This window comes from Drosophila erecta, unplaced genomic scaffold, assembly GCF_003286155.1.
Source record: "Drosophila erecta strain 14021-0224.00,06,07 unplaced genomic scaffold, DereRS2 tig00000021-arrow-pilon, whole genome shotgun sequence".
Classification (NCBI taxonomy): domain Eukaryota; kingdom Metazoa; phylum Arthropoda; class Insecta; order Diptera; family Drosophilidae; genus Drosophila; species Drosophila erecta.
The window spans coordinates 4,098,199-4,119,518 of record NW_020825198.1 but is presented as its reverse complement, the minus strand read 5'-3'; the positions used below and the strand labels follow the sequence as shown (position 1 = coordinate 4,119,518).

General features: G+C 46.9%; 7 protein-coding genes across 15 annotated transcripts; 2 read left to right on the top strand and 5 right to left on the bottom strand.

Moving 5' to 3' along the window:
- Positions 1-632: 632 nt before the first annotated feature.
- LOC26526277 (RNA-binding protein lark) lies at positions 633-3,011 on the top strand. The gene is made up of 4 exons (XM_015158765.2): positions 633-806; positions 1,069-1,966; positions 2,070-2,308; positions 2,464-3,011. The coding sequence occupies exons 2-4, from the start codon at positions 1,265-1,267 to the stop codon at positions 2,579-2,581; spliced, it is 1,059 nt and encodes a 352-aa protein (XP_015014251.1). The 5' UTR covers positions 633-806; positions 1,069-1,264; the 3' UTR covers positions 2,582-3,011.
- On the bottom strand, positions 2,998-6,402 carry LOC6544484 (major facilitator superfamily domain-containing protein 8). Of its 7 annotated transcripts, none has more exons than XM_001971431.3 (6): positions 6,229-6,402; positions 4,692-4,987; positions 4,129-4,635; positions 3,914-4,065; positions 3,257-3,853; positions 2,998-3,199 (listed from the first exon to the last, which is right to left on the bottom strand). In XM_001971431.3, the coding sequence occupies exons 2-6, from the start codon at positions 4,881-4,883 to the stop codon at positions 3,088-3,090; spliced, it is 1,560 nt and encodes a 519-aa protein (XP_001971467.1). In that variant the 5' UTR covers positions 4,884-4,987; positions 6,229-6,402; the 3' UTR covers positions 2,998-3,087. The 7 variants fall into 7 exon arrangements, with proteins under 7 accessions (XP_001971467.1, XP_026833816.1, XP_026833817.1 ...); XM_026978015.1 differs by having other exon boundaries at positions 4,692-4,981; positions 6,229-6,401; XM_026978016.1 differs by lacking the exon at positions 6,229-6,402 and adding an exon at positions 5,821-6,215 and having other exon boundaries at positions 4,692-4,981.
- Positions 6,403-6,729: 327 nt separating this feature from the next.
- On the bottom strand, positions 6,730-8,295 carry LOC6544434. The gene has a single exon (XM_001971430.3). It carries the CDS (start codon positions 8,067-8,069, stop codon positions 6,846-6,848), a length of 1,224 nt encoding a protein of 407 aa, XP_001971466.1. The 5' UTR covers positions 8,070-8,295; the 3' UTR covers positions 6,730-6,845.
- A 37-nt stretch (positions 8,296-8,332) lies between these two features.
- LOC6544433 (signal recognition particle 19 kDa protein) lies at positions 8,333-9,066 on the bottom strand. Its single transcript, XM_001971429.3, has 2 exons — positions 8,885-9,066; positions 8,333-8,810 (listed from the first exon to the last, which is right to left on the bottom strand). The coding sequence occupies exons 1-2, from the start codon at positions 8,947-8,949 to the stop codon at positions 8,390-8,392; spliced, it is 486 nt and encodes a 161-aa protein (XP_001971465.1). The 5' UTR covers positions 8,950-9,066; the 3' UTR covers positions 8,333-8,389.
- Positions 9,067-9,320: 254 nt separating this feature from the next.
- Positions 9,321-13,688, top strand: LOC6544432 (geranylgeranyl pyrophosphate synthase). Of its 2 annotated transcripts, none has more exons than XM_015157943.2 (7): positions 9,321-9,705; positions 9,876-10,030; positions 12,357-12,465; positions 12,530-12,790; positions 12,858-12,960; positions 13,035-13,162; positions 13,286-13,688. In XM_015157943.2, the coding sequence occupies exons 1-7, from the start codon at positions 9,640-9,642 to the stop codon at positions 13,442-13,444; spliced, it is 981 nt and encodes a 326-aa protein (XP_015013429.1). In that variant the 5' UTR covers positions 9,321-9,639; the 3' UTR covers positions 13,445-13,688. The 2 variants fall into 2 exon arrangements, with proteins under 2 accessions (XP_015013429.1, XP_001971464.1); XM_001971428.3 differs by having other exon boundaries at positions 12,321-12,465.
- A 659-nt stretch (positions 13,689-14,347) lies between these two features.
- LOC6544431 (transcriptional repressor CTCFL) lies at positions 14,348-17,737 on the bottom strand. 2 transcript variants are annotated; one of them, XM_001971427.3, is made up of 4 exons: positions 17,550-17,737; positions 17,042-17,428; positions 15,031-16,982; positions 14,348-14,971 (listed from the first exon to the last, which is right to left on the bottom strand). In XM_001971427.3, exons 2-4 carry the CDS (start codon positions 17,424-17,426, stop codon positions 14,870-14,872), a joined length of 2,439 nt encoding a protein of 812 aa, XP_001971463.1. In that variant the 5' UTR covers positions 17,427-17,428; positions 17,550-17,737; the 3' UTR covers positions 14,348-14,869. The 2 variants fall into 2 exon arrangements, with proteins under 2 accessions (XP_001971463.1, XP_026832926.1); XM_026977125.1 differs by having other exon boundaries at positions 14,349-14,971; positions 17,546-17,736.
- Positions 17,738-18,070: 333 nt separating this feature from the next.
- On the bottom strand, positions 18,071-21,139 carry LOC6544430. Its single transcript, XM_026977126.1, has 7 exons — positions 20,905-21,139; positions 20,665-20,837; positions 20,472-20,606; positions 19,403-19,941; positions 19,253-19,342; positions 19,021-19,190; positions 18,071-18,937 (listed from the first exon to the last, which is right to left on the bottom strand). Exons 1-7 carry the CDS (start codon positions 20,994-20,996, stop codon positions 18,103-18,105), a joined length of 2,034 nt encoding a protein of 677 aa, XP_026832927.1. The 5' UTR covers positions 20,997-21,139; the 3' UTR covers positions 18,071-18,102.
- Positions 21,140-21,320: the final 181 nt, after the last annotated feature.

Below are 21,320 nucleotides of genomic sequence, written 5' to 3'. Positions count from 1 at the left end.
TCAAAATATTTTGTAATAAATATAATTTTTTTCACCACATTTTATACTGTGCATTTTTCCTTAAAGCAATCAAGTTATCCATTTTTAGTAGAACATTTGTAGATGGATATGACCGATTTTGTTTCGTGTGAAATAAGTAAATTGATTTGTTGATCCAAATCAATGTATTGAAAATAGTATTACTTACTATGTGATTTACAGCAACTTTTAAAATATTAAATACATTGCAATCAAAATGTTTTGTAATAAATATAATGTTTGCCACCACATTTTATACTGTACTGCTTAAAATATTAAATACATTGCAATCAAAATATTTTGTAATAAATATATTTTTTCCCACCACATTTTATAATGTGCGTTTTTCCTTAAAGCAATCAAGTTAGTTATTAATTTTAAGTAGAACATTTGTAGATGGATATGGCCTATTTTTTCGGCCAAAATATGGAACGAAAGGAAACCAATTTGTTGATCCAAAACAATGTATTGAATATAGTATTAATTAATGCGTCTAGCGATTATGATTGTATCGCTTGATTTTATGTGCGTTTTTCCGAATCATCATATTTTTCTCAGATATTATCTTTATGTTAACTAACCGATCGTTTTACAGAGTCAAAGCGACCAACTTTCGTTGGTATTTCCACCGAAATGATATCTGGTCACATTTCTCCAGACGTCAAACGGTCATACTGCAGCAAGGAACAGAATCGATTTGGAAAATTCTGCTAAAAGGCAGAAAATACAGAAAGTATAGAGCTGTGCGATAAAATTTTAATTTGCAGCCCAACCCCGCCGCCGATCAGGTAAGTCAGCCCCCTTCATTATCCGTACCGCATCTGAAAGCCACGCCAACGAAAGCAACGAGAACCGTGAGAAAATCTTAACTCTAGCCGCCGCCATCTTTTTTTTATGTATGCGTTTGGCCAACGCCAATAATAAGAAATCAAATCGAATTTATAGAGACTAATGGTAAATCGCGCTCCTTGTGCTGCTGCCTGAATGTTTACCCTTTGCTCGTAATAGTTAAAAAAGAAACAATTGCACTGTCTTCTCTCTTCTCTTGAGGTATCGCGTTTATTCGCCGCCGCAGTCGTCGCTCAAACGCGGTATATGCATACAAGCATATAGACATACATATATATATATTACCGACGCAGCCGCCGCCGCCGCCGCGTAGATATTCATTTTCCGGGATTACCCCACCCAGAGTGATATAAACGATATAACCGTGGACGACCACGCTGCGGAACCCGCTGCCGCCATGCCCGGAGCCGGCACGTTCAAGTTATTCATCGGGAATCTCGACGAGAAGACGCAGGCCACCGAGCTGCGGGCCCTCTTCGAGAAGTACGGTACCGTCGTCGAGTGCGACGTGGTGAAGAACTATGGCTTCGTTCACATGGAGACGGAGCAGCAGGGTCGCGATGCCATACAGAATCTGAACGGTTATACGCTGAACGAGTTCGCCATCAAGGTGGAGGCGGCCAAGAGCCGGCGGGCGCCCAATACACCGACCACGAAAATCTTCGTGGGAAATCTAACGGACAAGACTCGGGCGCCGGAGGTGCGGGAACTGTTTCAGAAATACGGCACCGTCGTCGAATGCGACATTGTACGCAACTATGGTTTTGTCCATCTGGACTGTGTCGGTGATGTGCAGGACGCCATTAAGGAGCTGAACGGTCGCGTCGTCGATGGCCAGCCGCTCAAGGTTCAAGTGTCGACCAGTCGGGTCCGGCCCAAGCCGGGCATGGGCGATCCGGAGCAGTGCTATCGGTGCGGAAGATCCGGGCATTGGTCGAAAGAGTGTCCGCGACTGTACGGCAGTGCCGGAGGCGGACGCGAGCCGCCATCGCCCCTCAGTGCCGGCAGCTACAGAGATCGCATGTACGGTCGTGACCCGTATCCGCCGCCACCACCCCCGCCGCCGTTCCTGCGTGACCGCATCATGGATGGCTTTAGGGTAAATTCAGCATCCATTTGCCCCCCGATCAATTCATCCACTGCCCATGTATCATTCACTTTCTGTGCTGCTACTAATCTTATCCTTGTTTTCCCACCCGCAGGACTATGACTACTATGACCGCCGCTTCGAGGACTCGCGCGATCTGTACGAGCGTCGCTATCAGACCTCGCGAATGCGCGACTTCCCACCGCCGCCCATCTCTCGCCGCGAACCAATGCCTCTACCGCCCACCTTAAGCGGTAGTCTGCGCTCCTGCAGCGTTTCTCGTGGATACGACACTATGTTCAGTCGGCGCTCGCCGCCTCCGCCGCGTAGCAGCAATGGAATGAGTCGCTACGGGTAGGTACCACATCATGTTAATTCTTATTCGATGATTAAGGCTTTAATTATTTGATAGTTAGGCTCTTGAAAGTGCTTTATATGCTTGTTCTTCAGTTCTTCACATATCTTCATTTTGAAATCAGTATTTAATGAGTACTTTTCTTCCCTTTCAGCTCCCCCACTCCACACGTTTACGAGGACTTTAGTCGCGATGCATTCGACGAACGCATGATTTCGTCGCGCGGAATGCGTGGTCCATCGCCTCCGGGTCGCCGATATGCGCCCTACTGAGATGAGTTTTACTATCACGGCAGCAGCTGAGTACCGGTTGCACTACCCATGCATATGTCCATGTCCCTAGCCATGGGCCACACTGTCTACCATACTCCCAGCAACCGAAGGACGGCGCATGGGGACTGCTGGCTGCTCTGCTGGTCGCCAGCGGCCTACTACCATCAAGCACACCAACAGCACATGCTGATGCCGACAACAATTTCACAACTGTGGGTGCCGCCTTGGTAAACCACACGTATTTTACTAAGCCTAAACCACCATACTAACCACAATTCGTACACTTAAACAAGAAGATGGAAACACGTATCGAAGCATCCTCCTTATACGCAAACTATGCCTAAAAGACTAGACAACGACATGCCCTTACACACATTCATCCGTAGTACCAATAAAGGGGCATAAGCAGTCGAAACTATGCAAAAATAAACATGTATTTTAAAGCTAGTTTAAGGGGCAGTATTGCAACGGTGTGTCTTAGATCTACTGGCGCTCCCTTCGTGACGTTAAATGGAGTGCTGGCTGCCGTTCTCGTCCAATTTGCTACCTTTGTGCTTGTTCAGTTCTTGCAGCTCCACAGGTGTGGCCTTCTCAAATGTTGGTGGGATTAGTAAGCGGCTGCAAAGATACGATGTTACTTCTTGTGTTACTTCGTACCACCAAAAACAAGCTTACTTGCTGCACTGTAGCCAAAACATGGAAACCAGCATCATGGCCGAAGTAACGCCGAAGGTCCAGAATGTGCCCAGGCGCGTGTAGATAGATCCCACGAAGACAGGACCAAGGACGCGGGACAGACAACCTGAACCGGTCATCCAGCCCATCCAGACGCCCTGCGGCCGGGGACCCAGAACTTTGGAGAATATGGTCTGGATGAGTGTCACGCCAATAGGATATCCTATCGAGGTGAAGGCAAATCCAATGATGAACTGCGTCAGGGTCAATGCCGGCAGTTCGCCGCACCATTTCTGCGTTGTGGGGCAGCCCAAGAAGATGGGATCGCTTTCGCTCAGATTCCAGCTGGCGTTGAAAGGCTGCGCCAGCTTTGGCGGATCCGGACCCCAAGGCACGAAGAGCACGCGTCCGAGAAACATGAGCGAGAATCCGCCCCAGATGAGCACATACCGCTCGGCAATAATCTTGCACATGGGCTCAATCAAAACGAACGTGATCAGGGACACAATAGCTGCGGTGGTCATCATGATGCCCATGTACCAGAGGGCTTCGTCATTGGACCAAGCGAACATATCCATTGTCAGGGATGTGCCCAGTCTGCAAGGCGCGGAGTCAATCCCATAAAGCTCTCAAGAATCCATTCTGTAGAATACTCACGTCTCCAGCAGCACAAAGTTGAATACCAGAACAAAGAAGGCGACGATCAAAGTCCATGCGGACAGATAGCTTGGCTTGATGCCTTTCCAAGTCTCCTTCTCGGATGTGCCGCCCTGCATTACCATCACCTCGCGAGCTGCGATTTTGTGCTCCTGCAGAAATGTTCAAATTTGAAACCACTTTTAAGTGCAAACAAAGTAAGGTGAGTAGCCCACCTCAAACACACCGGGCAGGAACATCAAGAAGTTTCCAATGCTCATCAGCACATTGATCCATCCGGATGCCGTGTACATGTTGAAGTGCATCTTGCCCCACAGCCAAACGTGCCCCTGATCTCCTAGCGGCGTGACTGCCGCCTGCAGGGTCGGTCCAATGATGAAGCCCAGGACCTGAGCCAGCGAAACCATTGCAACGGCATGGGTGCGTTCGCTGATTCGCGTCGCGGCGGACAAATACGACCGGCACAGGGCAATATTCGCCGAGCTGACACCGATGAGGAACCGCGAGGAGAGCATCCAGTACTTGACATGGTCTGGACGCAGCTCCAGCGAGGAGTATATTCCACTGGCCAGCGTGAATAGCGACAGCGAAAGCAGCAGCGGCAGACGAATCTTGCCTAGCTTGTTGCCCCACCAGCCGAAGATCGGGCTGAAGATCATTTGCCCCAGCGGATTGGCGGCCACAATGAGGCCCATGAACTCCTTGCCCGCATCGGGATCTAGCTGAAGAGAGATGGGATTGAAAAGCAGCTGGATAATGTGGCCAAATGGGTACGCACCTTGTTGAGGTAGGGCCAAATGCCTGTGAGAATGATGCTGAAGCCCAGCGCCATCAGAAACATGGTAAAGTAGATGATGCGAACGGAGCGCCAGCGCTGCTTGTACTCCTCCAGCGTCTCCAGGCCATCGTCCACATCCTCCGGCAGTCTTTTGGTTTCGAAGCGAGCGGACACTCGGCGAGCAAACTCCATGGCTGATTTGCTTGGCTGATTTGTGTGATGTTTGATGGGTGGTGGGCGGGTTGATTGCGATGGATGCGTCTGCTGGATTTCACCGCCACTGAGTCATTCTGTAACTGGATGCGAATGAGTTTTTGGACTTTTGTGAATGAATGTGTCAAGTTTCATTTTATCTCTGATAACTATGGAAAACTGTTACAAGCTGACCAACTAATATGTATAAACCTTTGTGCAATAGGAGGAGCAGGATAACTAAGTCAATGAACTGATCAGAGTAGAGTAGAGTATATCTAAGCTTAGATAACTAAGCTCAATGAACTGATCAGAGTAGAGTATATCCCTAGCACTTGAATATGGAGTGGATTATCTGCCAACCGTCGCGTGATTATCATCCTCCGAAGAACCGGCGGTATGGAAAACAGTTGGTTGAACTTATCACAGAAATGACGAAAGATAAAGGCAATCGGCGCCGAAGTAAAGCCATATTCAGCTGCTTGTAGCTATCCGTTGCCATGTGAGGGTGTTTGTGGTGCGTTTTTCTTTAGTAACAGCCACTATCACCTCGGGCACGCCGTTGCTTTTGTTTATATGGCATGATAAGCTTCGAACACAGCGTCAGTTTATTACATGATTTCATTTATCAGAGAGAGCGAAAGAAATTGATTCGCCAGTACAGGGTGCGAAAGAAAAACACTCGGTTTAAACTTTAGTTTTCGATAGTGCAACAAGTGCAGTGATTAGCCATATCAATCAGACTTGTCTACTTCCTACATCGTTTCTCAATGGCAAATCACGCCTTCGTAAATCGATTGCTGATTGAATATACCAATTGCCAATTGATGCACAAGTTTGTTTGGTTTTCTATTTTTTGTGGAGAGCCAGATTCTCGTTCTCCAAGCACGCACACATGCATCTTTCAGATACAAGTTACTAGATATAAGATAGCGACCGTTGATCTTTGGCTGCCTTTGTTTTTTTCGATACTTTGCCCTTGCACTCTCTTCTTTGATTTCAAATTATTTAGCATTCGAAATAATTATTTGGCCCGCCATCTACTGTTTACTAAGTTGTTTTTTTCTTCACACATTGTAGCACAAGTATTAAAGTGAAACATGCACTCTTTGTTTTTTAAATGACTCTTTCTTTGTTTCACTCTCACCGCTCTTCCTCGATTTTTGTAATGTTTAACCAACCGCACAGAAAGCGCGTTTCTCCGCAATCTCTCCGATGCCAATGGCTATATCTGTATCTGTATCTATGTACATGTATCTTTCTGTGCGGCTAGAGCTCAAAGGCACCCCCCACCGCGGCTTCTCTCCTCGCAATCCCTTTGTGGGGCTTCGAGCGGGTAATGCACCTTTTACCAATCGGGTGCGGTGGTTCAGTGGTTCCGTGGCCTCAGTTCAGCCAACTACCTGTTGCAGCGGAACAGCGACAACCACTGAATAGGAACGGTCGCGTCGAACTGAGCTGAAGACGCGGCAGCGCCTGTTGCCAACAAACCGGACGACGCGTCGCCACAGAGCGGCATGGAGCTGCCCAGAGAGAGAGGAGTCCACGGCAGATAACGCCCGCGCCCGAAAGTATGCTACTGAGATACTCTGTGCGGTATGTTATCCATTAGATGGATCGCAAGGGCTTTCTATTCAGGGTATTAGTTTTAAGCATAGTTAGTAACTTGTAATTAATCCACAATCTATTGACTATTTTGAATGGATTAGGAAACCATTACGGCTTCCTAAAACTATCATTATAATGAGCTTGTTCTACTATACTGTACAGTTGAAGTAAAAGTAGTTGTAGCTATTCGAGATCCCATAATAATAGTACTTTACTTGAACACTGCCGAATTCGCTGCTACTGCAGAACACTAGAATGTGCAAGTTTATTTTTTGAGAGCCCAAAATGCCTTATAAATATACAACAAAGGATTATAATAAATGAAGTGAAAGTAAATTGGAGGGCGGAGTGCCTCTACAGATTTCCCTGTGCCTGCTGCAGGCGCATCAGTCGCCGCTGCCTTAGCCAGGGCAGCAGAAGACCACCTGGACGCTGTACGGGAAGTGGAACGCGTGGGACAAGGTCCATTGGGGCGGCAAGGGTGACGGCTTCGGGAATGATCTCATTACGCCGGAAACCACGGACGGCGGCACTTGGCCTGCGGGGCGCACGATCCTCAGCCTGGAGATCGTTTTTCGGCGGCAAGTCCTCGTTCCGCATATTCAGGCTGAAGACATCCCCAGTGCGTGGATCGGAGGACAGATGACTCACAGTATCCTGGAGCACCTTGGGTATACGCTCCACCACCTGCAGGGCATCGCGAAGTGGCCGAATCTCTCGCTCCGGTTCTCTGCGCGACTGCTCCTTGGACGCCTTGCTCTTGGTGCTCTTTCGGAACAACGAACTCTTCTTGTTCTTCCGGGTGAGCTGCTCCTTCTTAAGGGGAGCGGGGCGGGTCAGTCGCGCAGCAGCCTGCTCCAGGAACCATGGCTCCCGACGAGCCGGCTCGTCCAGCTCAGCCTGACGCTTAAATGCCGATGGCTTGGCTGATGCACGCTGCTGCTTTTGGGCTCTAGTGCCCAAGGGCGAGGGGCGCACCAAGGAACTGGCAAAGTCATTGAACCACTCCAGGTGCTCGACGGATCTCTTGTGCCTAATCTGCTCCGATGCCTTGGATGGCTTTTCCAAGGCATTGACAGTACGTTGATTGGCCGACTTAGCGGAGGGCTTGTAGATGGTTATGTTTGAGCGACGATTTCGAGGCGACTGATTCGAAGCGGAGGCGCTCCTGGCCAGCAGATCCCGCTTCTGCTCAAACTGCTGGGCGTTGCGCACAAAGCGATTGCTGCTCGGTCCCTGGATGACTATTTCGAATGGGAGATTCAACGTCTTGGCATTCATCTGCATGGTGCGGATGCACTCCGTATCGGAGTGGTCGTCATTACACTCGCACAGGCACTCCTCGCCGCAGTAGAAACCCAGGCAGCCGCAATGCTCACACAGCGCCTTGCAGTTCTTCTCGAGCTTCGACTCCGTGAGGGGATTCACATTGCGACTAGATTTCGTGGAGGTGGCCACTGTAGACGGCGCTTTGGTCGTCGTGCTGGACACTACACTTGCTTGGAACTGGATGGCCGCCAGTAGAAGTATCACCGTATAGCCACAGAGGCTGCTCTTCCGTATCTTTTCCGTCATCATTGTGGGTGCTCCAGTTCAAACTGTGTGGCCACTTGCGATGCGCAGTCGATTTTATAACGCTGACCAGGTGAAATTGTAGATGTTCGTGACTGACAGTTGATTCTAGCTTTCAGTTCGCCGGAATTTGTGCTGACTTCGTGTGATCTTGAGACATTTCCCAATTGGGTTCTCTAATTGAGTTCTTTGTGCCGATTTTTTTTGGCACACTTCGGCGTGCCAAGGCCGAATTCCCGCACTTGAACTTGTACCAGAACACACAAATCTTTGTTTACACCATTTATTACAAAAGAAACCAAAACAACGAGTTGCCACTGCAGTCATTAGCGGCGCTTGCCCTTTCCCTTCTTGCCGCCGCCACCACCACCCCCGGATCCGGATGCATTCGACTGTGGCTGCGACTGCTGATGGTACGAGTCGCCGGTTTTGTTCTGTCGCGTCTTCAGCTGCGGTATCTTGCTGGCGATATGCATCATGATGGACTCGCGCGTGGCGAAGTCACTGTTGTACAAAGTGCCATCGGCAACACGCAGCTGGACGCGCACACGACCACGGAACTCGAGCTCGTTGCTGTTCTCGCGACAGTACTTCTTGTTCTCCACTAGGAAGGGCAAGTTGGACACGGACAGCACGTCCCGGATCTCAATGTAGGTGGGATTGTCCACACAGTTCTCCTTGGGCAGCCGGCGGCCCTCCTGGCGTGTCCTTTTGCTGTTGATGTACGCGGGATATATGCAAATCCATCTGTGTTAGCAAACAAGAAGAGGAGTTACATGTGGGATCGAACTTTGTTTTTGTGGTCAGTGTCTGGTTCCTACCGCTCCATATCGCTGTGCTTCATGTTCGGGTTCCAGTTGCTTATCATGGGTACTGCTGCCGCCATTGTTGCAGGGAATTCCTTGTTAGTTTATTGCAAATTGAGTGTAATTTAGCTAAAGAGCTAGAAAGCTATTTTCCACGCAAGCAACCCAATTGGAATAGGGATGGCAAGTGCAGCAGGTCACGTAATCGATATTAGGCGATATCTTCTGGCTACTAAGTAATAGGACATTTAGAGGCAATTTTAAAATTTTAAAAAGTTTGATTAAAGGCATGCAAAAATTCAACATGTTATTTTTGATAAAATGTATTATTTAATTTACTTAACAATTAGGTACTGACGAGCTAGGCCTATTTATAATTTTTGGCTGTTTCCCGCCAATTCCACTAAGCTACATTTCTCATCCCTCGGTATATCGATAAAACTTTCAATCCTATCGATAGACAAATCGTCTTGCGACCGTCTCTAATATGCAGGCCGCGAAAGAACTTCAATAACAGTCTGTTTTTGGTCTCTCCGTGGTGTATTTGCCTTGAAGTCGAGCGGATAACGCGAAACCAAGTTGAAGCGACGAGTCGACGAAACGGCGGCCAACAATTCTAGTCACGCGTGTCGCGAAGCCAAGCGGTAAACAAAAAGCACACACCACACTGCAGTGCCCACCCACCCTTCACCCCCCGCGCAATAAAAACAACAAAAGCACACACGCAAGGCCACATTGGAGCATCAACAACAACAGCAACAACAACAACAATGGAAGAACTGAACAGCATATTACAGAAGACCAAAGATAAATCAACGCAAAAGGAGCAGGATGAGGTACTTATCCCACGGCTTCATCCTTCCAGGACCCCATGATGAACTTTGACATTTGAAAGTGGCACCCAACCAACTAACCAGCTATTTTGGCCTTCCGTTCTCCTTCTTTTCGTCCCACTTCATTTTCGGGTCTTATTTACATGTGGCCCACGCACGCAAACGCCATCCAGATTCTGCTGCAGCCCTTCACATACATACAACAGATTCCGGGCAAACAATTCCGCTCCGAGTTGGCCTTGGCCTTCAATCACTGGTTGCTCATACCGGGCGAAAAGTTGGCGCAGATCGGAGACATTGTGCAGATGCTGCACAATTCCAGTTTGCTGTGAGTATATCAATTATATAAAGTATACACTGGCGGTCAGATTAATAGGCCCTTTGCTGCACGCCAATATCTCAGCATGATACTTCAGACAATGCCGTGCTTTGCAATAGATGTTTATACATGCATGTATTGTCCCCTTCTATGGAAAACCCAAAACAATGTACTGACTAACTATCATATCAATATAAACAAAATATTTTACTTTTGTAGCCTGAGTAAACATATGCCTTTGAGAATCCATAGAAAATCTGTGCTAGTTTTATGAACGCATTAAATACCTGTCGATTTATTGCCAGGTATAACTAATCATGCTTGGCGAGCTTTACTTTTAAGTTTTGACCTTTGCCTACCCTCGTTCTTCTGCTCCCCATTACTTGGCTTTGTTTACGCTTTGTTTGTGCCCCGCCAAAACACCCGAACGTTTGACCCCCACCCCGTTCTAACCACTTCTCCTGCATGTTTTATCTCAATGCACACTTGCAGAGTCTGTATTTGTATACATTTAGCGTATTTGCTATTGTTCAAATGGTTTCCAGTTAAATGCCCAATCGAGTGTGAAGTTCTTTAGGCAAGTGATGAAAAGTAGGCACTCCACGCTCCAAAAAAAAATATAGAAATGCTGCCATATGCTCGTTGGGAAGTTCTTATCATCATCAGCAGTTCGTTTACATAAAGCGCATATGCTGTATGGAAGCTTGCTTTATCATTTGGACGGTGATTCATCCTCACTACTCTTTTACCCACTTGGATTTGACCATATGTATAATCTCGCACATTTTGTGGGTTATTTGGCCAGAGCGTTGTGCGCTGGCCTCAAATCAATTTCCAAATTTCATCATGAGCCCGCAGGTTTTTCTGTTTACAATAGAATTTCTTTGCAGGCCATTTCTCGAATTTGGAATCCGAAATTGCATAAATTATTTAGATTTTTCTCCGGGCGACCTACGTGGGGGAAAAGCGATGAATGAGATGGCGTAGCAACAAAACGTCGCAATTAAACTTTGAACTCAGCCAATTGAAGTGTCTGCCGCTTTTCAATTGAAGACATTAAACTGACTCGCAGTGTCCAGGGATTTTCGCCTATCTTCAGGCAGCAGTTAAGAAAGTATTCATGTCGCTCTCCAGCTAATCCCGTCTTGCCTCCGGCCTCCGGCCACCTGTCGCCATCCATACACAGACAAACACTTGGAACTGGCCTTAATTCTGCATAAAATCCCCAGCATTGTTCCTCGACAGCATTCTCATTGCCAGCAAGTGGCCTGCATGTTCTTGGTGTTCCTAGTTTTTCCTTTTTAGTAATGCATTTTCATATTGGCAAAAACCCTAGTAGTTCTACAACGACGCCTGCCGTTGCAGCCCCGACCCTCGTCCGTCCGTTCGTCATTCATGCACTTATGCCCATTGTCAGTTAGTCAGGCCGTCGCCAGTCGACAGGCATTGTCACAACTCTTGCCACGCAGCAGCAGCAGCGGCAGCAGTAGCACGCCCACTCGCCCATTTTCCCCCGTTCTCCGCCCTTTTTCCTCATTTTCCCCAACACCATCCAGCCTCCTTTGCACCCTAGCCCCATCCCATCCTTTCCCTAGCCCGGCCCCTTTGTGCGTTGTCGCTTCAACGCCCACGCCTTCATGCCATGCCATCCCATCCAATCCCATCCAATCCCGTCCCATACCATCCGTACCATCCGTATTCCCTACCAATGACTTTGCCAGCTTTGGCGGAGCGCAAACATTTTTTAATTACGCAAATGTTGGGCTGCCCAGCTCGTCTTACCCGCCGGGCATCGTAGTTATTGAAGCGATGGCGGCCTTTAAGCAAGGCTTAAATTTACACATCCATTATGGATGGAATGGGGGGCGCCACCGTATGTTTATAAATATGTATGCGGTTGATGGACACATGGATACGAGGCTCCCTTCGCTTGATACACGCTCGTATTGTGAAATTCTATTTAAAAGCCCATACTTTCCTATTCAGTACGTGTGCATGTGCTGCAATTCGGAATTAATTGGTTTACAAAAACATCTGCTGATTGGTAAATTATCGGATCTGAAAAGGGGTAATATATTTTCACTTGCTTGAGCAAATTTTCACTCTAACCGTCAACTTTACTGGTCAGAATTCCTGTTAATACATAAAACTTACACAGTTGCTTGGTAGGTAGCAAAATTGCGATTGTATGTGGATTGAAGTTAATGAGATGCCTGCAATTATATTAAGTTAGAAGTGCCCTTTACACAATTAACTCTCGGCTATTATAAACATATGTGTTCTTGATACTAACTTACAGCATTGATGATATTGAAGACAATTCGATCCTTCGCAGAGGTGTGCCCGTAGCGCATTCCATTTACGGCGTGGCCAGCACCATAAATGCGGCCAACTACGCACTGTTCCTGGCGCTGGAGAAGGTGCAGCAGCTGGATCATCCGGAGGTACGAACGAAATCGGAGCTCCAAACGACATTGTCGAGCTACAAGTAATCCGCATTTCTTGCAGGCCACCAAGGTGTACACCGAACAGTTGCTGGAGCTGCACCGAGGACAGGGCATGGAGATCTATTGGCGCGACAGCTTCACGTGTCCCTCGGAATCGGATTACAAGCTGATGACCGTGCGTAAGACTGGCGGCCTCTTCATGCTGGCCATTCGCCTGATGCAGCTGTTTAGCAACAACAAGGAGGACTATTCAAAGTTGACGGCTATATTGGGCCTGTACTTTCAGATACGCGACGATTATTGCAATCTGAGTCTGAAAGAGGTGAGTGCATGGATGAATGGTGGCAATATGCGTAAATCAGTTAATCATTGATGACACCTCCCTGTAGTACACGGAGAACAAGAGCTTTGCCGAAGACTTAACGGAAGGCAAGTTCGGCTTCCCAGTAATCCATGCGGTTCGCACCCAGAAGCAGGATAAACAGGTTTTACGTAAGTCCTACGTCTTGACCTCGCCCAAAGGCATTTCACTCATTAAGCTGGGGCTTATTGTGTTATATCCACAGACATATTACGCCAGCGCACGCACGACATTGAGGTCAAGAAGTACTGCATCACCTTGCTGGAAAAGCTGGGCAGCTTTCAGTATACACGCAAGGTTCTGGAGACGCTCGACGCGGAGGCGCGGGCGGAGGTTAGTACTTAGAGACAAGCAATGGCAACCAAATTTGCTTGGAAGCCAATTCAGGACCATCATTGGTCGCATAGTACATGTAACAAGTTTTGTGCCAAACTAATAAACTGTCAACCCACACAGGTGGCTCGTCTGGGCAGCAATCCCTACATGGACCGCCTCCTCAACAAGCTGCTGTCGTGGAAGACGAGCGATAGCGCCAGCATCACGCAATCGAACCAGATCAATCACAACAACGTCTCACGCAGCAGCCCCAACCAGAACACGCTCAATTGCAATTAGCAGCCAAAGAGGCAGAAGAGGGAGCAGTCGTGAATTGCGAACGGCATAGCCTCTTTTGCCGCCAATCCCAGACAGCAGCAGGCCAGCAGCCAGCCGACGCCTGCGTGCCTCAGTGCGCCCCTGTTGCGTTTCCTGCAGAAGCTGAAGCTGAAGATGTTCTGAGATTTATGTTACCCTTTGCCAACCGAAAAGCCCACAGAGAACCCTTTACTTTCAACCGAAACTGGAGCGATGAGAACGGGAATAGGAGGATTGGAATTGGATTGGAAAGTGAAATCGATGGGGATGGATAACAAAACCAACAGCAGCCTTACAGAAAATTGTTAAGCCAAAAGTAAATTGATATAAGCCAAGCTTATCGGTGAGCTAGCAAAGAGCCATAGCAAAGCTTTCCAAGAATTTGTTTATTTTTTTGTACTTTTTACTTTTATTTTAGTTTCGCTTTAAAGTTACGTAGTTAGTTGCGGGTCTACTATGGCAGTCGGCGGCTCGGTTAGTTACCCAGTTTTAGTTTTGCCCACCAAATGGAGTCATGCAAATCTCGCAGAGCATTACTGAATTATAGGATATGCGATATGCAATTTTTTAGCTCTTGTATTTCTAAGTGTGTTTCGTATTCGTAACTCGATTCTGCAAGCAATTTTCGATTTCTAAGTGTCATTTTAATCAAATCTAACTCACTCGGAACTCAATGTGCACTTCCTTTATCGACGTTGTTCCATTTTAATTGTTATACAAATACAATTCGTATACATACATATGTACTATTAACGACAAATTGTTCATGCAAAATCAACACAAGAGATAGCAACTATATATTGAAATAATGATAATGATGCACTGCACAGCAGGTTTTTGCACATTGCACCACCTAAAAAATATATACAAATATTATATATAAATATATATATTTTTATTGTAGTTATACACTTGAAAAAACCAAAACAAAAAGAAATAACGTCAAGAGAAATCGGATAAATAACAAGAGAAGTAACCAGATTGCTGAAGAGGAAATTGAAAACTATGCGAACATTTTACGGTAGGAACGACAACTAATAGCCGAGAATTTACAGTGCACGCCCAGATGCAGCTAATCGCAAACGCACCTAACATTTTGCCCATATACTACTAATGAAAACATTGAAATATATGTATATGTATTTAAATAAATATTTATGCCAAGTTGTCAACTAAAAGTTATGTGTTGGGGATCATTTATAAATAGTTGCGGAGGAAAATTAACTGCTCATCAAGAATTGTATATTCATTTAGAAAAAATAAATTTTTTTAAATCCATTTCTCCAAAATAAGTTTTCTGTTTCAATTTCGTATTTAAATAGAAAACAATTTAACGTAGAATTACGTTACTTGGTATGTACATAAGTTAGCCATAATTTCTTATCTATAAGCTTTGTTTTCAGGAGACTAAGAATCCTGCTCAATCATATCCATCAGCTGCAAAAACTCCTGCGAAGCGCCATCAACTTCATTTTCCGCTTCGCCATACTCCTCATAATCATCGTCGTCCTGAATGAGAACCAGATTTAAGTAGTGGAATAAATGACAGTCTACGTTTTGGAACATACCTCGAAACCAAAGCAGTTTTTGGCACTAATCTTGGAGTTGGCGCTCGGCTCGTGCTTGACCAACACCTCCTCGTCGCCATTAACAAGCTCAACGACCATAACCTCGCCGTCATCACCTTGCAATTCCACGGTGAAGTCGGAGTTATCCGGCTCCTCCTTGATGTGGAACGTCTTGGTGCCCCGCTGACTTCGGAGTCGTTGATTGATGATCATCGGCTGCTTTTCGGAGGCGGCAAGCCTTGCCTGTTTGTTGATAATGACAGGTGCGGGCTTGACTCTCTGCCGTATCGGATCACTGACTATGGTTTCCACATCTTCAGCGTCTTCACCCTCCGAGTTCTCAGGCTCGATTTCAGCTAGGTCATAGCTCTCTGGGTTGTCTTCCTCTTCGTTGTCCTCCTGGTCCATATTCAGAAATTGCTCCTTGACCAACGTGATGACAGTGCCATCCTTCTGGAGTCGCACATTTCTGCCCAACTTAAGGCGGCGCCGCTTTTCGCGAGCGTTCGCCGAATCGTCGTGAATCTCCATGTGTCTCATTAGATTACCCTTGTGGGTAAACTCCCGTGGACAGCTCGGGCACTTGTGCAGTTTAGCGCGCGGTGCTGGTGGCTGATACTCTTCGTTGTGTACGAGATTCATATGGCGACGCAGCAATTGGCGCTGGCGGAAGGCCTGCGGGCACTGATCGCAGTGGAACGGCTTTTCGTCCAGGTGGATGAGCATGTGCGAGGCCAGGTGGCGTTGGGTGACCGAAGCGTAGCTGCAGAGCTTGCAGCTGTAGCACTTCTCGCCCTCGTGCGACTTTACGTGCAGCTTGTATTGATAGCGATCGGGTAGCTGCTGGCCACAGCGCCGGCATGTGATCGGCACATCAGAGGTGTGCATGTGTTTGATGTGAATGCGCAGGTCAGCCTTCCGGCCGCAAGTCGTCGGACAGAAGTTGCACTGAAAGACGGGCTTGTCGACCACGCTGTGGATGAGCTTGTGGGCCTTCAGGGAGTTGGATTGCGTGAATCGTGACTTGCAGATGTCGCATTGGTACTTCTTCTCGCCCGTGTGGATCACCATGTGTCGCTTCAGCTTGAACATGTCCTGCGAGGCGTATGTGCAGTGTGGACATTGATATGGTCTCTCGCCCGTATGGCAGGTCATGTGACGGCGCAATTTTGTCAGTTCCACACTGGCGTAGGTGCACTCCGTGCACTTGTGCGGTTTTTCCTTGGTGTGCTTGTAGCGCGTGTGACGGACCAGCTCGCCGCTGGTGGTGAAGGCGCTTTCGCAGAGCTTACACTTGTGCGGCTTCTTGCCCATGTGCGTGTTTACGTGGTTTTGCAGACCCACGTTCGATCGGAAGGACCTCTCGCAGATGGAGCACTTGAATGAAGGCTCAACGTCATGGCTCCGAGAGTGGCGCGTGATCAGAAACTTCTTGTTCGCCGTATACGGGCAGTGTGGACATGAGTACTTATGTCCGGAAGCATTTGAGTTCTGGCTGGTAGAAGCTGGCTTCAGCTTCACCTCCTTGCTGCTAAGCACAAAGTCTACGTCCTTCTTGTCGGCACTCTCATCCTCTGTCGCATTGTCCTCAAACTCGTATACTTCAGCCTCGTTTGGCGCCAGGGTAGCGGAGGCAGCATCTACGGCAGCTTCGTCTACGGCATAGTCCGCCAATTGGGTCACCATGGAACTGATGTCGGGCTCATCTACCAGCTCTTCGAGCTCGCGCTCCAAATCAATAGGTTCAGACTTCGGTATGACAGTGTTCTTTCTTGGCCTGCCCCTGGTTGCCGGTACTTTGACCACTGCTGCAGGCGGGGGTGGCAGCGCAGATTGCTTCGCCTTGGCTGCAGCAGCTCGGGCAGGGCGAACGCTAATTGCCCTGGGTTCTGGGGCAGGTTTTGAAATAGCCACCTTGGGTGGTGTCGATTTGGCTGGGTGCAAATTGATGGCTAAAAAAAAATCTTTCAAGTGATGAAATACACGTACAGATATGGCAAAGAGTACTCACATTTATTGGTGGCTGTACTGACCACGGAACGTGTGGCTTTCCCCGGCTTGCCAGCCTGTTTGAGCTGCTTTTGAAGCTCCTTTTGTTTTTTGGGTGTAGTCTTGATGTAGCAGTTGCCCTCGTCATCTATGAAGTACTTGTCCTCGTCGTCTTCCTCCTCCGCTTCTTCCAAATCAGCCAACTGCTCCAGCACCTCCTCCTCCACCGGTTTCGATCCACCCGCCTCCTCATCATTCTCATCCAAGTCGATGGCCTCGGCACTAATAGCCTCCAAAATTGTGTTCACCACCTTCTCATCGCTGTTGCCTTCGATTTCCTTATGGAAATTGTTGAGGAAGGACTGCAGATCCTCAGGGTCCTCGTACTTTTTTGTCCTCCTAGGCATTCCTATGGATAAATTGGATTTCTTTTAGTGGCGACCCACAGCGGATGACCGAGATCCCGAAGAGGGCGCTTATCGATTTCTCGCAGCGACCAATTGAAATTCCACTTGATTCAATTTACCTACTGGCACTTAATGACCAACAAAAATTAAGGTAAAAAGGACGCCGGGTGTCGTTATTGTTGTTAAATGTACAATTTATTTCGCATCCACAAGAAACAGCTGCCCATTTCTAATAAAAGATGGCGACATATAGCATCAGTACCGCCAGTTATCGATAGTTCGATTAGTTTCGCATCTTGTCATCTCTATACTCTATCACAGATAATCGTTATCAAACATTAAAACAGCAGATGATATCATAATACCTACATATGTACATATATGATTAGAATAAAAAAATCCCCGGTGCATAGTGGATGATTCACATATTCTTTTGAAAACCGGATATTAGACCCACTAATGCATTCAAATTAAACTGGTTTCAGTAGTAGAAAAGAAATCTTTATTTATAAAAACTATTAACTCCTTGTCAATTTGTGCTCCAATTTGAGTATGATATCTCATAGATTATTTGTGTAAAAAGATTGCGCGCATATTTGGCGCATAAAACTAACTTTTGTTTGTGGTTTAACAACAAGGCAACATTTATCACAAGCTGAAGTGCCAATTTAAACACTTACAAAGGACACATGCTGAAGTAGCCGACACAATTTCGACACTTTTGAAGAAGAGCCGGGAACTCATTTGGGTTCAGGGATAGGAAGTACTTCCTGACGGCATTTATGATATTAGTTGTGTGATCCACAATTTCAGAATATGACATATTCCCGTACTTGTGCACAACCTGCAACAAAATTCGATACAGAACGGACTCCGTTGATATATAGAACTTTAGCACCGAGGTCAGCTCTTCCAGCGTGGTGTCCATGAAGGTTCTGGTCAGTTTCATAACATAGTCAAAGACTGCTGGGTTAAGGTTTTCGGCCATGCCGTTGATTAGATTCTCAAAACTTTCAGCATTGATCACATGCTCAAAGATGATTTCTCCGTATTCCTCCAGTACGAAAATAACACCACTCACTATTACGGAGCTCAGCTTTAAGATGAACACGCCGGCGGCATAAGTACTTGGTTCCTGGCGGGGATGGGATGTGGGCAGCGGTCCGATTAGTCGGGAAACCTGATTAACGCCTTCCAGTTGCAGGCGACCTGACCCCGCATGGCTAGCGGGAATGGGCTTACTAACTTGGCCTAGAACATTTCCTTGGCTATGCTGTACACTGGCTCGCAGTTCCGCTCCCGTCGTCTGCACCTCGCCATTTAGCAAAAATCCTTTGCCTTCGGGTGCAAATGAGTATCGCACGCCCTCCCTATTCAAGTTTTTGTTGATCTTAAAAAGATCATTAAACTCCTGGGGCGACATTTCGTTTACATTGCGTATAATGTCCAGCTTGCCGCGAGTGTTGCCCTGCATCCGAACAGTCTCCTTGGAAGCCTTGTCGAAGGCTCGTCTAATAGAAGAAAGTTATAAGAACAAACTAGTTTTGAAAAACTCTTGTTCAGGACAGAATGTATCTCATTGAACGTTTTTTACCTCTGCCTATTGGAAAGATTTTTACGATAGTCGGCAATATTAGCATTGCTTGTCTCATTAATGATGGTAGAAGCCAATTTGAAGTTGTAGACACTGTGCGTGAGCAGCACCAACGATGCGGAAAGTTGCAGAACATCCATCCCAGTAATGTCGTCACCATCTTTAGCTTTCTGTGAAAAGCAGAGATCATAAGCTTCGATGTTGCAGATATAGGGATCTTAATGAAACTTGCCAATATTAGATCCAGCACACCGTTGGCCACTCCAGTGCCCGAGACCACGATCGAGGATATGTTCATGCCATTCACAGTCAGTTGGGTGATCTATATATTATAATTTTGGGGTACTGTTCAATGCTCTTAGAGTGTGGGTTAATGACTCACCGCTCCCACCTCGCGTCCGGCATTTGTGGCCGTTGTCAAGACTGTGGTGGCGCCAGCCGCCCCCAATCCTACAGTGCCAGAAGCCACGCCCAGCCAATGGCCACGAGCCTCACGGTTCGTCACATTGATAGACTGCTCGTGTTGGCTGCGATCGACTAACCTGCTGCCTGAGCGCGTTGTAGCGTATCCAGCACTGACCAAACCTACCACTCCCGCTATGGCCATCACCGGAGCGGATACGGGCAGCGTTAGCAGGGCAGCTATAGGCACACAGGCAGCACCAAGTCCTCCAATTGCCGACCCAGTATCCATGTAGCCAAGCACCATGCTCGTGGTGGTGCCCGCCGGTGTTATGTACTTATCCAGACGTACTTGATCCCTAACCAGTCGGTAAACTCCCTTCTCTGGAGCCACCATCACTCCGGCGGGCAACTCGTTTTTGGCCACATACTGTTCCCAGTTTTGGTAGACCCGACCTAACTCGTCTACAAATAGATTGCAGCAATTCGCACTATTACTGCTGGTGCCATGGCTGTCAGCTGAGGAACAAATGAGAGTGTAATGTCAATGTTTATCTTATGTGATGGATCAAAGAGAAACAAGATAGAATACTATAGTCGAGTTCCCCGACTATCAGATACCCGTTATTCAGCTAGTAGAAGTGCAAACGTAAAATTTACAATTTTCTGAAAAATCGGTAAAAAGTGAGAAAAAAATAAAATGAAAAATAATTATAAAAAAATGTTAAAAGTGTGGGCATTAGAGTTTTGTGCGGTTTGTGGGCGTTAGAGTGGGAATGGCAACAAACTGGAAACAAACATGTCTCTGGAAGTTGCATGCTTAATCTCAACATAATAGCTTTTGTAGTTCCTGAGATCGAGGCGTTCATAAGGACAGACGGACATAGCCAGATCAACTCGGCTATTGATGCTGATCAAGAATATATATACTTTATATGGTCGGAAACGTTTCCTTCTGCCTGTTACATACTTTTTAACGAAGCTTTTACTCTACGAGTAACGGGTATAAATATACATATGTAGATTGCATACGTATGCCCAGGACTGACCGACGCATCGACGGGCCCTAAAAACTGGGTGCACACTGAAATCTGTGCAGTCCTCGGCGCGATTAACATCCGATTCGTCAGCTACCACCATTACGTATATGATCGCCGTTAGCGATTGACGGCTCGTGTACTTTCCTGGCAAACAAGTGTAGGCAATTAGGCAAAAAAGTATACTATACAAGACCCAACTCACGTTGCTCCCAAACGGCATTGAAAATGATCTCACGAGCCCGCTCATTATTTGCGTTTTGCTTCAACCGGATTTTCCTATCTGCATTACTTTCCGGTGCAGTTTGCGGTGGCGGAGAATCACGAATCAGTTCAACGATTTTTCTCCTCAGGATATGAGATTGTTCATGGGACAACCTGAACGGGGAATACGGAAAACCCTCATACACTTTTGGAATCGTAAATTCAACTGCGCAGTACTTACAGATCCCAGATTACCTCCTCTGCGTAACCGAGCGACTCAGCAAAATTTTGCTGCACTTCCCGTACGGTGCGGTTTGCCACGTTTTCCGCCATGTTTAAGTCGCCACCTTTCCGTTGTCACAATTGCGCTGCTAATGGAATAATGCCGGGAAATCACCAGCTTATATCGGAAAACTTCATCGTCTGCCACACTAATCCGTCGATCGCACTCAAAATACCAAAAAAAAAAAGAGCAAAAAAAGAGCAAAAAAAGACAGCAGAAAAGCCCTGAAACGGTCATACCTTTTGACTGGTTCAATAATAGCCATTTACCTTTGTCACTTTTTTGGTACGCAGAATTTAATTGGTTTATTTTTACTAAAACCAAAATGTAATCAGAAAATATTTGATTGGTATTCAAAGCTGGCACATAGACAA

Coding starts and splice junctions, on each gene's coding strand:
- LOC6544434 (XM_001971430.3), bottom strand. CDS start 8,069: ATGATGACGGAAAAGATACGGAAGAGCAGCCTCTGTGGCTATACGGTG.
- LOC6544431 (XM_001971427.3), bottom strand. CDS start 17,426: ATGCCTAGGAGGACAAAAAAGTACGAGGACCCTGAGGATCTGCAGTCC. Junction 16,983..17,041: donor CAGTACAGCCACCAATAAAT/GTGAGTACTCTT, acceptor ATTTTTTTTTAG/CCATCAATTTGCACCCAGCC. Junction 14,972..15,030: donor AAAACTGCTTTGGTTTCGAG/GTATGTTCCAAA, acceptor GTTCTCATTCAG/GACGACGATGATTATGAGGA.
- LOC6544433 (XM_001971429.3), bottom strand. CDS start 8,949: ATGGCGGCAGCAGTACCCATGATAAGCAACTGGAACCCGAACATGAAG. Junction 8,811..8,884: donor AAGCACAGCGATATGGAGCG/GTAGGAACCAGA, acceptor TTGCTAACACAG/ATGGATTTGCATATATCCCG.
- LOC6544430 (XM_026977126.1), bottom strand. CDS start 20,996: ATGGCGGAAAACGTGGCAAACCGCACCGTACGGGAAGTGCAGCAAAAT. Junction 20,607..20,664: donor CAATGCCGTTTGGGAGCAAC/GTGAGTTGGGTC, acceptor CTTGTTTGCCAG/GAAAGTACACGAGCCGTCAA. Junction 19,191..19,252: donor GTGTGCTGGATCTAATATTG/GCAAGTTTCATT, acceptor TGCTTTTCACAG/AAAGCTAAAGATGGTGACGA.
- LOC6544432 (XM_001971428.3), top strand. CDS start 9,640: ATGGAAGAACTGAACAGCATATTACAGAAGACCAAAGATAAATCAACG. Junction 10,031..12,320: donor CTGCACAATTCCAGTTTGCT/GTGAGTATATCA, acceptor ACTAACTTACAG/CATTGATGATATTGAAGACA. Junction 13,163..13,285: donor ACGCGGAGGCGCGGGCGGAG/GTTAGTACTTAG, acceptor CAACCCACACAG/GTGGCTCGTCTGGGCAGCAA.
- LOC26526277 (XM_015158765.2), top strand. CDS start 1,265: ATGCCCGGAGCCGGCACGTTCAAGTTATTCATCGGGAATCTCGACGAG. Junction 1,967..2,069: donor GCATCATGGATGGCTTTAGG/GTAAATTCAGCA, acceptor TCCCACCCGCAG/GACTATGACTACTATGACCG. Junction 2,309..2,463: donor AATGGAATGAGTCGCTACGG/GTAGGTACCACA, acceptor CTTCCCTTTCAG/CTCCCCCACTCCACACGTTT.
- LOC6544484 (XM_001971431.3), bottom strand. CDS start 4,883: ATGGAGTTTGCTCGCCGAGTGTCCGCTCGCTTCGAAACCAAAAGACTG. Junction 4,636..4,691: donor TTTGGCCCTACCTCAACAAG/GTGCGTACCCAT, acceptor ATCTCTCTTCAG/CTAGATCCCGATGCGGGCAA. Junction 4,066..4,128: donor TCCTGCCCGGTGTGTTTGAG/GTGGGCTACTCA, acceptor ACATTTCTGCAG/GAGCACAAAATCGCAGCTCG.